The following is a 13,136-nucleotide window of genomic DNA, read 5'->3' as shown; positions in this document are numbered from 1 at the left end:
ATTCTGTATGCCTTTCCCTCCTCCCACATACTCACATGATTCTTTCTAACCTTCCAGATTCAAATATTAAAGACATCTGAGGTCACGCAGCATCTGCCCAGGGAGTGTCTTCCAGAAAACCTGGGTGGGTACGTCAAAATTGATCTCGCCACTTGGAATTTCCAGTTCCTACCCCAGGTGAACGGCCACCCAGATCCCTTCGATGAGATCATCCTGTTCTCCCTCCCTCCTGCCTTAGACTGGGACTCAGTACATGTTCCAGGTCCCCATGCTATGACCATCCAAGAGTTGGTAGACTATGTTAATGCCAGGCAAAAGCAAGGAATCTATGAGGAATATGAAGACATTCGTCGTGAGAACCCTGTTGGCACTTTCCACTGTTCCATGTAAGTAGAAAAAGTTTGGGCCAGCAGCTGGTTACCAGGATGCTTCTGGTGGGCTCTGGCAACAGCTCCTTCCACCCCTCACTTGCTTAGCAGAGACCCTTCCTTGTGTTAGGGAACATCACTCTCACATAAATGATGGTTTCTCACATGCAGAAAGAGGTACTTTCTGCTTTGGTGCTTCTTGCCAACATCCTATGCTCTGAAATTTCTGAAGGTCTTTGGTACCAACAGGATAACCCTGTTAGACATATTTTTGGATATTTTTCTGAAATGCAAGTTTTTTTTAAAAAAGTAGGTTCAAAATAGGCTACTCTCTATTCCAGTACTCAGTGTGAGTGCTGGTCTGTTCATTTGGGCAGTTTCTCCCCATAACATTTATGGTATAACATTACTTCTTGAGGAGGGGTATGTGGTACACTTAAAATAATCCACAGCCAGAGAGTACAGTTGCCTCATAGGACTTTAACCCCTTGAGATTTTCATTCTTCTCAAATCCTATCACAAAACCATCTGGCTAGTTTATAACTCTGGCTCATAACTGCTTGATAACTATATATATATATATATACACACACACACACACACACACACACACAAATTAGCTGGGTGTGGTGGCGCACACCTGTAATTCCTTCCTTCCTTCCTCCTTCCCTCTTTTTTTTTTTTTTCTTTCTGAGACGGAGTCTTGTTCTGTCACCCAGGCTGGAGTGCAATGGCACGATCTCGGCTCACTGAAACCTCCGCCTCCCAGGTTCAAGCGATTCTCCCTGCCTCCCAAGTAGCTGGAATTATAGGCACGCACCACCATGCCTGGCTAATTTTTGTATTTTTAGTAGAGACAGGGTTTCACGATGTTGGCCAGGTTGGTCTTGAACTCCTGACCTCAGGTGATCTGCCCGCCTCAGCCTCCCAAAGTGCTGGGATTACAGGTATGAGCTACCGCACCCGGCCTCATTTTCTTTTTTCTCTTCTCTTCTTCTTTTCTTCTTCTCTTCTCTTCTCCTTTTCTTTTCTTTTTTCCTTTTCTTTTCCTCAAATTCGTAGGTTAAAGTGATCCTCCTACCTCAGCCTCCTGAGTAGCTGGGACTACAGGTATACGCCACTATGTCCAGCTAATTTTTTATTTTTTGAAGAGATGGGGTTTTGGCATGTTGCCCAGGCTGGTCTCAAACTCCAAGGCTCAAGTGATCCTCCTGCCTCAACCTCCCAAAGTGTTGGGATTACAGGTGTGAGCCACCGCACCTGGTCAGATTATTTCTCTTACCATGTTGCTGTCATTTCTCTTACCATGTTTTAATTGGCTGCCCCAGAAATCTCTTTCTCTCCAGCTAGTGAGCTGTGACTGTTGAAAACTACAGAAACGAGGGCTGGGGACAGTGGCTCACGCCTATAATCCCAGCACTTTGGGAGTAAAGGTATAGGAGGATCATTTGTGCCCAGGAGTTTGAGACCAACCTGAGCAGCATAGCAAGACCCTACCTCTACAAAAATAAAAAACGAAAAAATTAGCCAGGCATGGTGGCACACTCCTGTTGTCCCAACTATGCAGGAGGATCACTTGAGCCCGGGAGGTCAAGACCACAGTGAGTTATGATCACACTACCAAACTCCAGCCTAAGTGACAGAGTAAGACTTTGTCTAAGGAAAAAAAAAAAAAAGAAAAGAAAAAAAAAAAGGAAAGAAAATGAGGGAAGCTGTTCTAGTGGGTCCCAGCCTCATATTCCAACTTAACCAAAAATTCCCTCTGTGAGTGACACAAGTTATTTCCCTTCTCAGCACTTCGGTTTTCCTCTGTATAATATGTGACTACTGGACTCTGATACTCACCTACCTTTGTAGCTTAAATGTTTTAGAAATCTAGGATTCTGTGAGTACCTCTTCTCTCTTGTAACTCCTGTCCAGTGTAGTTAGTGTGTTCTGAATAAGATGCAGGGATAGAGTCTTTTAGCAAAGCAAAGAGGGAAAATAATGAGTTGGGGAAAATAATGAGATAGGGAAAGTAAGAGATAAGAGGCACTTGAGAAAGAAGTCAATCAGAGCAAGAATGCAAAGGAAAATAAGAGGAGAAAAAGGGGACACAGACCATATATCAACAAGGGAAAGTATTCTTTTCTCTCATACAGCTCTGTTTCTTCCCTACCAGCTCCAGACCCCTATTTTTATTTAATTTTCATTTCATTTTATTTATTGGATTTATTATTTTATTATTATTATTATTTTTTAGAGACAGGGTCTTGCTCTGTCCCCCAGACTGGAACATAGTGGCATGATCATGGCTCACTGCAGCCTCCAACTCTTGATGCTCAATTGATCCTCCTGCCTCAGCCTCTTGAGTAGCTGAGACCACAGACATGCACCACCATGCCTGGCTAATTTTTTTTATTTTTTGTAGAGTCTCCTTATGTTGCCCAGGCTGGTCTTGAACCCCTGGGCTCAAGTGATCCTCCTGCCTCAGCCTTCCAAAGGGCTGGAATTATAGGTGCTACTTATACCCAACTACCAGACTCCCTGTTTACATCCAATCTCTTTTGAAAACAGAATAGTTATTCCCTTAAAGTCTTTTTTGTTGTTGTTGTTGAGACAGAGTCTCACTCCATCACCCAGGCTGGAGTGCAATGGTATGATCTCGGCTCACTGCAACCTCTGCCTTGTGGGTTCAAGCCATTCTGTGCCTTAGTCTCCCGAGTAGATGGAATTACAGGTGTGTGCCACCACACCCAGCTAATTTGTGTGTGTGTATATATGTGTGTGTGTGTGTGTGTGTGTGTGTGTATGTATATATATGTATATTTTTATTTTTATTTATTTATTTATTTTGAGACAGAGTCTCACTCTGTCAGCCAGGCTAGATTGCAGTGCCACGATCTCAGCCCACTGCAACCTCCATCTCCCGGGCTCAAGCAATTCTCCTGCCTCAGCCTCCTGAGTAGCTGGGATTACAGGCGTGTGCCACCACACCCGGTTAATTTTGTATTTTTAGTAGAGATGGGGCCTAATTTGTGTATTTTTAGTAGAGATGGGGTTTTGCCATGTTGGCCAGGCTGATCTCGAACTCCTGACCTCAAGTGATCTGCCGACCTCAGCCCTGCAAAGTGCTGGGATTACAGGCATGAGCCACCGTGCCCAGCCTCCCTTGCAGTCTTGAATCAAGGAAGTACGTTGGAGCAGGGAGGCATGCTAGGCTGATCTGAGAGGATGCACACTTATCCTGGGGATTCTTCACCTTGCTCTTGGTGCTTCTGCAACTACCAGCTGCTGTGAGGCTCTTGAGATGTCATTTCTACTATGGAGTCTCCCCTCCTCCATTAAAAAAGTGGGTTTGGCTGGGCGCGGTGGCTCACGCCTGTAATCCCAGCACTTTGGGAGGTTGAGGCTGGCAGATCACGAGGTCAAGAGATTGAGACCATCCTGGCCAACATGGTGAAACCCCGTCTCTACTAATAATACAAAAATTAGCTGGGTGTGGTGGCGTGCGCCTGTATTCCCAGCTACTTGGGAGGCTGAGGCAGGAGAATCACTTGAGCCCAGGAGGCGGAGGTTGCTGTGAGCCAAGATCATGCCACTGCACTCCAGCCTGGGCGATAGAGCAAGACTCTGTCTCAAAAAAAAAAAAAAAAAAAGTGGGTTTAGATTGTCTTGTTGGCATCATCCGAACCAGCTACCATTTGACAATCAGAGAACAGATCTCTCATCCAATGAGAGGACTTCTAGTCTTGCCTGTTAAATGACTGATTCCCCACTTTATGATTTAGAACCTAGAATCCTCATCAGCTCCAAGCCTCTGACTTACACCAACTCCCAGTAGAGCTACTTACAAAGAACAAACTGTGTCTCCCTTGGAATTCTGGATTATGAAGTGGCTATCAGTGTATATTCATTCTTGCCCAGGATTCCCCTGGACCAAGAGACTTTCTTTCCCTTTTCTCTTTTTACTTTTTCTTATAATTGTAGCTTCACCTGCAGTTGTAACAAATAATGGAGACAGATTACATGTGCCCTTTCTACAGTTATCCCATGGTAACATCTTCCAAAACTATAGTGTAATATCACAGCCAGAATGTTAATATTGATACAATCCACCAATCTGATTTAGACTTCCCCAGTTTTACTTCCTTTGTGTGTATTTAGTTCTGTGCAGTTTTGTCACACATGTAGGTTTGTGTATCTGTCACCATAGTCAAGATACAGAGTTCTATCACCACAAGGCTCCCCTCATTGCCCTTCAATATTTTTATTTTACACTTGATCTTAGCCAAAAGGCTGAGAAGTGATCAATATTTTTATTTTTATTTACTTATTTTTTTTAAGACAGAGTCTTGCTCTGTCACCCAAGCTGGAGTGCTGTGGTGCAATCTCGGCTCCCTGTAACCTCTGCCTCCCAGGTTCAAGCGATTCTCCTGCCTCAGCCTCCCAAGTAGCTGGAATTACAGGTGTGCACCACCATGCCTGGTGAATTTTTGTATTTTTAGTACAGTCGGGGTTTCACCATGTTGGCCAGGCTGATCTCAAACTCCTGACCTCAGGTGATCCACCCACCTCGGCCTCCCAAAGTACTGCGATTACAGGCGTGAGCCACTGTGCCCAGCCTCATTGCCCTATAGTAAACATATACCTCCTTCCCACCACCTCCCCATTCCCAACCCCTGCAACCACTAATCTATTCTCCATTTCTATAATTTTGTCCTTTCCAAATTGTTGTTATATCAAGTAACATTATATAAAATGTAAAAAAATTACATACATATTGTATGTAATCTTTTAGGATTGGTTTTATTCACTAGGCATATTCGTATGGGAAGGGAGAAATATATATATATATTTTTCTTTGAGATGTGGTCTCGCTCTGTCGCCCAGGCTGGAGTTCAGTGGCATGATCTCAGCTCACTGCAACTTCCGCCTCACGGGTTCAAGTGATTCTCCCGCCTCAGTCTCCCAAGTAGCTGGGATTACAGGTGCCTGCTACCATGCCCAGCTAATTTTTTTTTTGTATTTTTAGTAAAGATGGGGTTTCACCATATTGACTAGGCTGGGCTCCAACTCCTGACCCCAGGTGATCCGCCAGCCTCAGCCTCCCAAAGTGCTGGGATTACAGGCATGAGCCACCGTGCCGGGCTGAAATTTTTTAAGATGCAGAAAAGTACAGTATGACACTACAGACAACTATGTTCCTACCACGGAATCAACACTGACTCTTGTTAATATTTTGTTATATTTGCTTCATCTTTTTTTTTTTTTTTTTTGAAACAGAGTTTTGCTCTTGTTGCCCAGGCTGGAGTGCAATGGTGTGACTTCAGCTCACTGCAACCTCTGCCTCCTGGGTTCAAGCGATTCTCCCGCCTTAGCCTCCCAAGTAGCTGGGATTACAGGTGCCCGCTACCAAGCCCAGCTAATTTTTTGTATTTTTCATAGAGACAGGGTTTCGCCATGTTGGTCAGGGTGGTCTCGAGCTCCTCACCTCAGGTGATCCACCCACCTTGGCCTCCTAAAGTGTTGGAATTACAGGCATGAGCCCCTGCACCCGGCCTTTTTTTTTCTTTTTACGAGAGACATGTGTTCTTGCTCTGTCACACAGGTTGGAGTGCAGGTGCGGTGGCACTGTGATAGCTTATGGCAGCCTTAACCTCCTGGGCTCAAGTGATTTTCTTGCCTTAGCCTTCCTATTAGCTGGGACGAGAGGTATGGGGTACCGCACCTTGCTAATTTTTTTGAAGTTTTTGTAGAGAGGGAGTCTTGCTCTGTTGCCCAGGGTGGTCTCAAACTCCTGGGCTCAAGTGATTCTCCCACCTCAGCCTCCCAAAGCACTAGGATTTTAGGCATGAGCCACTGTGCCCAGCTGTCTTTTTAATTAGTATATGAGAGAAAGAATTTATTATAAAGTTGAAAGTCCTTCTAATCCTCATCCTTACTTCTCCCGGCTCATCATAAGCAGCTACTAGTATGAATATGGTATTTCTTTCTAGTTCATTTTGTTTATACTGTTATATATGCATAAGCACTCATGAACAATATAGAGTATTATTTTATATGTGTGACCTTTGTAATTTCTTTGCTTTCAGTTAATATATGCAAATAATTTTTTTCAAAACCAAACAGTTCTAAAGAAGACAAGCAATGACAAAATAAATAGCAAATTCCTGTTTTACCCTCAGTTCCATTACCTATAATCATGTATTCAACTCTTGTAGCTGTTTCCCCTGGTATTTCATCCCTAATTCTAAATTAAAATGCTTATAATATGCCAGGCACAGTGGCTAATGCCTGTAATCCCAGCACTTTGGGAGGCTGAGGTGGGTAGATCGTTTGAGCCTAGGATATCAAGACCAGCCTGAGCAACATGTAGAGACAGGTGAAACCCTGTCTCTACAAAAAATTACAAAAATTAGCTGGGTGTGGTGGCGTGTGTTTGTAATCCCAGCTACTTGGGAGGCTGAGGTGGGAAGCTCACTTGAGCCTGGGATGTTGAGGCTGTAGTGAGCCAAAATTGTGCCACTGGACTCCAACTGGGAATACACAGCGAGACCCTGTCTCAAAAAAAAAAACAAAACTTAATAATACTTTTAGTGACTTTTATTGTAGGTGCTCATTTAGCTCTTATACTATGCCTCCACTTTCATTCTGACTACTCTTCCAATAATTATATGTAACATTCTTAAATTGAATCGTCATTGTACATTATTATGACTATGTAAATTATTTTTACTGGAGAGCTACATGGGCTACTATGAAATGATCAAATATATTAACAATTTTTTTTTTTTTTTAATTTTTAGTAGAGGTGGGATTTCACCATGTTGGCCAGGCTGGTCTCAAAATCCTGGCCTCAAGTGATTCACCTGCCTCGGCCTCCCAAAGTGCTGGGATTACAGGTGTGAACCACTACGTCCAGCCTTTTTTTTTTTTTTTTTTTTTTTTTTTGAGACAGGCTCTCACTCTGTCACCCAGGTTGGAGTGCAGTGGCTCTATCTCGGCTCACTGCAACCTCTGCTTCCCAGACTCAAGCAATTCTCTCACCTCAGCCTCCAGAGTAGCTGGGACCACAGGCATGCTTCACCACATCTGGCTAATTTTTTTTATTTTTGGTAGAGACGGGGTTTCGCCATGTTGCCCAGGCTGGTCCCAAACTCCTGAGCTCAGGCAGTCCACCTGCCTCAGCCTCCCAAAATACTGGGGTTACAGGAATGAGCCACTACACCTGGCCTAATAATCTTATCAATTCAATTTTTTGTTTCTTCTGGAGTTAATTACCAGATTTTTTCATTTCCTTTAGTTTTCTGTGTACACTCCTCATTCTTTTTCTTTTTGTTGTTGTTGTTGTTTTGTTTTGTTGTTGTTGTTTTGATGTTGCCCAGGCTGGAGTGCAGTGGCGTGATCTCGGCTCACTGCAACCTGCACACCCTGGGTTCAAGCGATTCTCACATCTCAGCCTCCTGAGTAGCTGGGATTATAGGCACCTGCCACCTTGCCCAGCTAATGTTTTTTGGTATTTTTAGTAGAGACATGGTTTCACCATGTTGGCCAGGCTGGTTTTGAACTCCTGACCTCAAGTGATCTGCCCACCTTGGCCTCCCAAAGTGCTGGGATTATAGGTGTGAGCCACCGTGCTTGGCCCTTCATTATTTTTCTATATGCCCAATCAGATTTATTTTACAGTGTTATCATTAGTTTCCAAGTGATTGAATGTATCAGATAATTAATTGCGTCTATTTTTTTTTTTTTCCTGAGACTTCACTTTCAGAACTTTTTCTTTCGTTCTAGTCTAAACTGTGGTTGGTTATTCTCTAGGCTTGTTCCTCAGTTTTTATCTTGCAGTTTTCCCTCTTTCCTTTGTTGGATCTTGTTTCCTAATTGTAGACCATCTTCTTTCTTTTATTCTATTTTGCTAGAGTATAGAACTCTAGGTTAGAAATAACTTTATCTCAGAATTTTTAAGGCAATGCTTTTCCAATTACTAGTGATGCTGTCTGTGAATTGTCTGATCTTATTCTTTCTCAGTCTATTTATTTATTATTTATTTATTTATTTAAGATGGGGTCTTACTCTGTCACCCAGGCTGGAGTGCAGTGGCATAATCTCAGCTCACTGCAACCTCCACCTTCTGGGTTCAAGTGATTCTCCTGCCTCAGCCTCTTGAGTAGCTGGGACTACAGGCGTGTGCCATCATGCCTGGCTAATTTTTGTATTTTTGGTAGAAACGGAGTTTCACCATGTTGGCCAGGCTGGTCTCAAACTCCTGACTTCAGGAGATCTGCCCTCCTTGGCCTCCCGAAGTGCTGGGATTGCAGGAGTGAGCCACTGCACCCAGTCTAAATTTCTTAAACAGAAAAAGAAATTATCTTTAAAATGCCCAGGGAAGAAAAAAGAAAAATAGATCACGTAAAAGGATTGAGAGAGGCTGGGCACAGTGGCTCAAGCCTGTAACCCTAGCACTTTGGGAGGCTGAGGAGGGCAGATCACCTGAGGTCAGGAGTTCAAGACCAGCCTGGCCAACATGGCGAAACCCTGTCTCTGCTAAAAATATAAAAATTAGCCAGGTGTGGTGGCAGGCTTCTGTAATCCCAGCTACTCGGGAGGCTGAGGCAGAAGAATCCCTTGAACCTGGGAGGCGGAGGTTGCAGTGAGCCAAGATTGTGCCACTGCACTCTAGCCTAGGGGACAGAGCGAGACTCTGTCCACCCCCCACAAAAAAAAAGATTCACAATGATGTCCCTTAGTGTAGGTCCTCTTTTAAAATTTATTACATCGATTACTTGATAGATTCTTTTAATCTGAAGGCTTGTTATTTAGTTCTAGGGCTTTTCTTGTTACACTGTTTTTAAATGATTTCTTTCCTTGCATTATGTTAGTTCTCACTTGCTCTCTCTCTATATATGTAAATATATAGATTACATATATATATATATATTCCTATCAGTCTGGTTGGATCTCCTAGAGTAGGGATTGACAAACTTTTTCTTAAAGGGCAAGATAGTAAATATTTCAGTATTGTGGGGTTTACAGTCTTTGTTACAAGTACTCAACACTGTCAAAATATACTTAGTGAGTACAGAAATAAATGAGCTTGACTATGTTCCAATAAAACATTATTTACAAAAACAAGTAGCCAGGGCATAGTTTACTGACTCAACACTGTCAATATATACTTAGTGAGTACAGAAATAAATGGGCTTGACTGTGTTCCAGTAAAACTTCATTTACAAAAACAAGTGGCCAGGGCATAGTTTACTGACTTGTGTCCCAGAATGATTCTCTTAACTTTCTTCATTTTTCTCATATATATATATATATATATATATATATTTTTTTTAAATGAGACGGAGTCTCGCTCTGTCGCCCAGGCTGGAGTACAGTGGCGCAATTTCAGCTCACTGCAACCTCCATTTCCCGTGTTCAAGCAATTCTCACGCCTCAGCCTCCCGAGTAGCTGGGACTACAAAGCGTGTGCCACCATGCCCTGCTAATTTTTGTATTTTTAGTAGAGACGAGTTTCAACATGTTGGCCTGGCTGGTCTTGAACTCCTGACCTCAAGTAATTCGCCCGCCCCAGCCTCCCAAAGTGCTGGGATAACAGGCATGAGCCACTGTGCCTGGCCAGTTTTTCTCATATTTTCATCACTTTTTTTGTTTTGTTTTGTATTCTGGAAATTTCCTCAACTTTCTCTTTTATCTCGTCTATTAAAATTCCTATTTTGGATATTATTTTTAATTTCCAAGAGCTTTTCTTCTCTGTTCCTTTTTCATTGCACTCTCTTCTTGTTTTATGTATAATTGTATCATCTATTTTCTCTTTGAGGATATTAATGATAGCCTTTTAGAGGTTATTTTTCTCTTATTGACTATCTTTTTTTTTAAACTTCTGTAGCCCCCATGTGTTTAAATTATGGGTTTTTTGTTTGTTTATTTTTTGTTTGATTTTGAGACAGGGTCTCACTTTGTCACCCAGGCTGGAGTGCAGTGATCCAATCATAGCTCACTGCAGCTTCTGTCTCCCAAGCTTAGGTGATCCTCCTACCTCAGCTTCCTGAACAGCCGGGACTACGGGTGTGTACCTCCATGCCCAGCTAATTTTTTTAATTTTTAGTAGAGACAAGGTCTTGCTATGTTGCCCAGGCTGGTCTTGAACTCCTGAGCTCAAGTGATCCTCCCACTTTGGCCCTCCCAAAGAGTTAGGATTACAGGCATGAGCCACCGTGACCAGCCTGAATTGTGTTATTTGAATTGTGTATTAAAGTCTTTGTGTAAAGGCTTTCCTTAATTACACTGAGATCCTTGGCTTTTAGTTCACATTTATGGTCCTTAAAAGCTGCATGGTTACAAAAGCAGACAGTGATGAACAAAAACAAAAACAAGCTGCATGGAAGCTCGTTTTGCATGGATGAGCTTCAGATTATAATGATCAGACAACTAGCTTTTTGTTGGGTATTCTCCAAATGACAGAATTCTTTCACCTGATGCTGTTTACTTTATCCAGTGAAGAGTTCTCCCGTCCTTTGGATCCGCTGAGGGGATCCAAACTTGGATATGAGTGTAGGTCAGGACAATGAGAATGGGTCAGGGATTTTCACTACATAACATTCAGATTTTCATTTTATTCCCATTTTTAGATCTGTTCCTCACCTTGCTTTCCATGGTAAGGGAGTTCTGAGGGTGTGCCATCTTGTCTCTCTATAGGTACCTCCCTTGGTCCTAGCTCCTGTGTCTGGCCACGTCAGCCAAAATCCTCCTATCTGCTTTTTCTCTGTCAAAATGAGTTGAACATTCTTTGTGTGCTGATGTCTCCACTGTCACTTTTTGGGTTTGTAGTGAATACTCCTTTTTCATCATTTTAGTGAAGCTACTGGATGAATGGAGTGCAGTCAATATGTGTTATCAACCTACCATGTTAAACTGGCATTTAAGGTCAGCCTCGGTGACTCACACCTACAATCCCGGCACTTTGGGAGGCTGAGGCGGGAGGATTGCTTGAGCCCAGGAGTTTGAGACCAGCCTGGGCAATGTGGCAAAACCCTTTCTCTACAAAAAATTTAAAAATTAGCTGGGCATGGTGGTATGCATCTGTAGTCCCAGCTACACCTGGGCTCAGGATCACCTGAGCCCAGGGAGATTAAGGTTGCAAGTAAGCTGTGATTGTGCCACTGGACTCCAGCCTGGGCAACCCTGGAGACCTTTGAGACCCTGTCTCAAAAAGAAAATGAAATTGGAATTGAAGAGATTTTGTTTGAACATCTTTTGACAAATAAGTAGTAGAAATTTTTATCTGCAGCTAGAGTTTTTTTGGTGGTATACCCCATTTCTCTCCCCTTCTCTCCCTCTCTCTCTTTTTACTAATGTGCTCCTCATCTCTGTCTGAGACCTCATCAAAATGGATTTTACCACCCATATTTCTACCAGTTTTCTGATCAGTATCACTTAGGTAATCTCTAAGAAGATTGAGGCTTTCTCTACAGCTCTTCTTTTTCTGAGCTCTTACTAGAATTGCCTTCTATGCCTGTTTATGGCAACATAGGCTTTTTCTGCATGTACTTCCAAATTCCATCAGCTCTGTCCATTACCCAGTTCCAAAGCTGCTTCCACATTTTTAGTTATTTGTTACAGAAGCACCCCACTTCTTAGTACCAATTTCTGCCTTGGCCATTTGGGACTCCCATCCCCACTCTTTTCTCTCTCTTTTTAAATTTAATTAATTTTTTTTTTTTGGAGATAAAGTCTTGCTTTGTCACTCAGGCTGGAGTGCAGTGGTGCGATGTTGGCTCACTGCATCCTCCACCTCCCAGGTTCAAGCGATTCTCCTGGCTCAGCCTCCTGAGTAGCTGGGATTACAGGTGTGTGCCATCACACCTGGCTAATTTTTGTATTTTTAGTAGAGGCGGGGTTTTATCATCTTGGCCAGTCTGGTCTTAAACCCTTGACCCCAGGTGATCCACCCGCCTTGGCCTCCCAAAGTGCTGGGATTACAGGCATGAGCCACCATGCCCAGCTTCTCTTTTTTTTTAAGTCAGGGTTTCTCTCCGTCACCCAGGCTGGTGTGCAGTGGCACTGTCATAGCTCACTGCAGCCTTGACTTCCTGGGCTGAAGCGGTCCTCCCACCTTAGACTCCTGAGTAGCTAGGAGTACAGGTGTGTGCCATGATGCCCGGCTAATTTTTTGACTTCTCTCTAGAGATAAGCTCTCATTAGGCTGGACGCGGTGGCTCATGCCTGTAATCCCAACATTTTGGGAGGCCGAGGTGGGCAGATCACGAGGTCAGGAGATCGAGACCATCCTGGCTAACACGGTGAAACCCCGTCTCTACTAAAAATACAAAAAAATTAGCTGGGCATGGTGGCGGGAGCCTGTAGTCCCAGCTACTCGGGAGGCTGAAACAGGAGGATGGCGTGAACCCAGGAGGTGGAGCTTGCAGTGAGTCAAGATCACGCTACTGCACTCCAGCCTGGGCAACAGAGCCAGACTCCGTCTCAAAAAAAAAAAGAGAAAAAAAAAGAGATAAGCTCTCATTACATTTCCCAGACTGCTCACGAACTCCTGGCCTCAAGCAATCCTCCTGCCTCCCAAAGTGCTGGGACTATAGGTGTGAGCCACCATGCCTGGTCTCCCTCTCTCTTTTGAATGGAGATATGTTTACTTTTAGAAGTAGTATGTACTTACCACAAAAAATGTTAAATGATATGGAACTGTATGGGCTAGAAATTGAAAAGCTTCCATGTCTCCACCCCTAAGAGTAATTGACACCCCTTTTGCATGGTCAGACTTTG

At 43.4% G+C, this 13,136-nt stretch overlaps 1 protein-coding gene across 1 annotated transcript in view; it reads left to right on the top strand.

Annotated features, from left to right (window-relative positions):
- Positions 1-13,136, top strand: part of PTPN9 (protein tyrosine phosphatase non-receptor type 9) — a 105,878-nt gene that overhangs the window by 72,594 nt on the left and 20,148 nt on the right. Inside the window, exon 7 of the mRNA XM_054450042.2 lies at positions 58-386. Within this exon, the coding sequence (XP_054306017.1) occupies positions 58-386 (329 nt within the window). The remainder of the gene's footprint in view (positions 1-57; positions 387-13,136) is intronic.

Source organism: Pongo pygmaeus, chromosome 16, assembly GCF_028885625.2.
Source record: "Pongo pygmaeus isolate AG05252 chromosome 16, NHGRI_mPonPyg2-v2.0_pri, whole genome shotgun sequence".
Lineage (NCBI taxonomy): Eukaryota > Metazoa > Chordata > Mammalia > Primates > Hominidae > Pongo > Pongo pygmaeus.
This window is presented reverse-complemented; position numbering and strand designations above follow the sequence as displayed.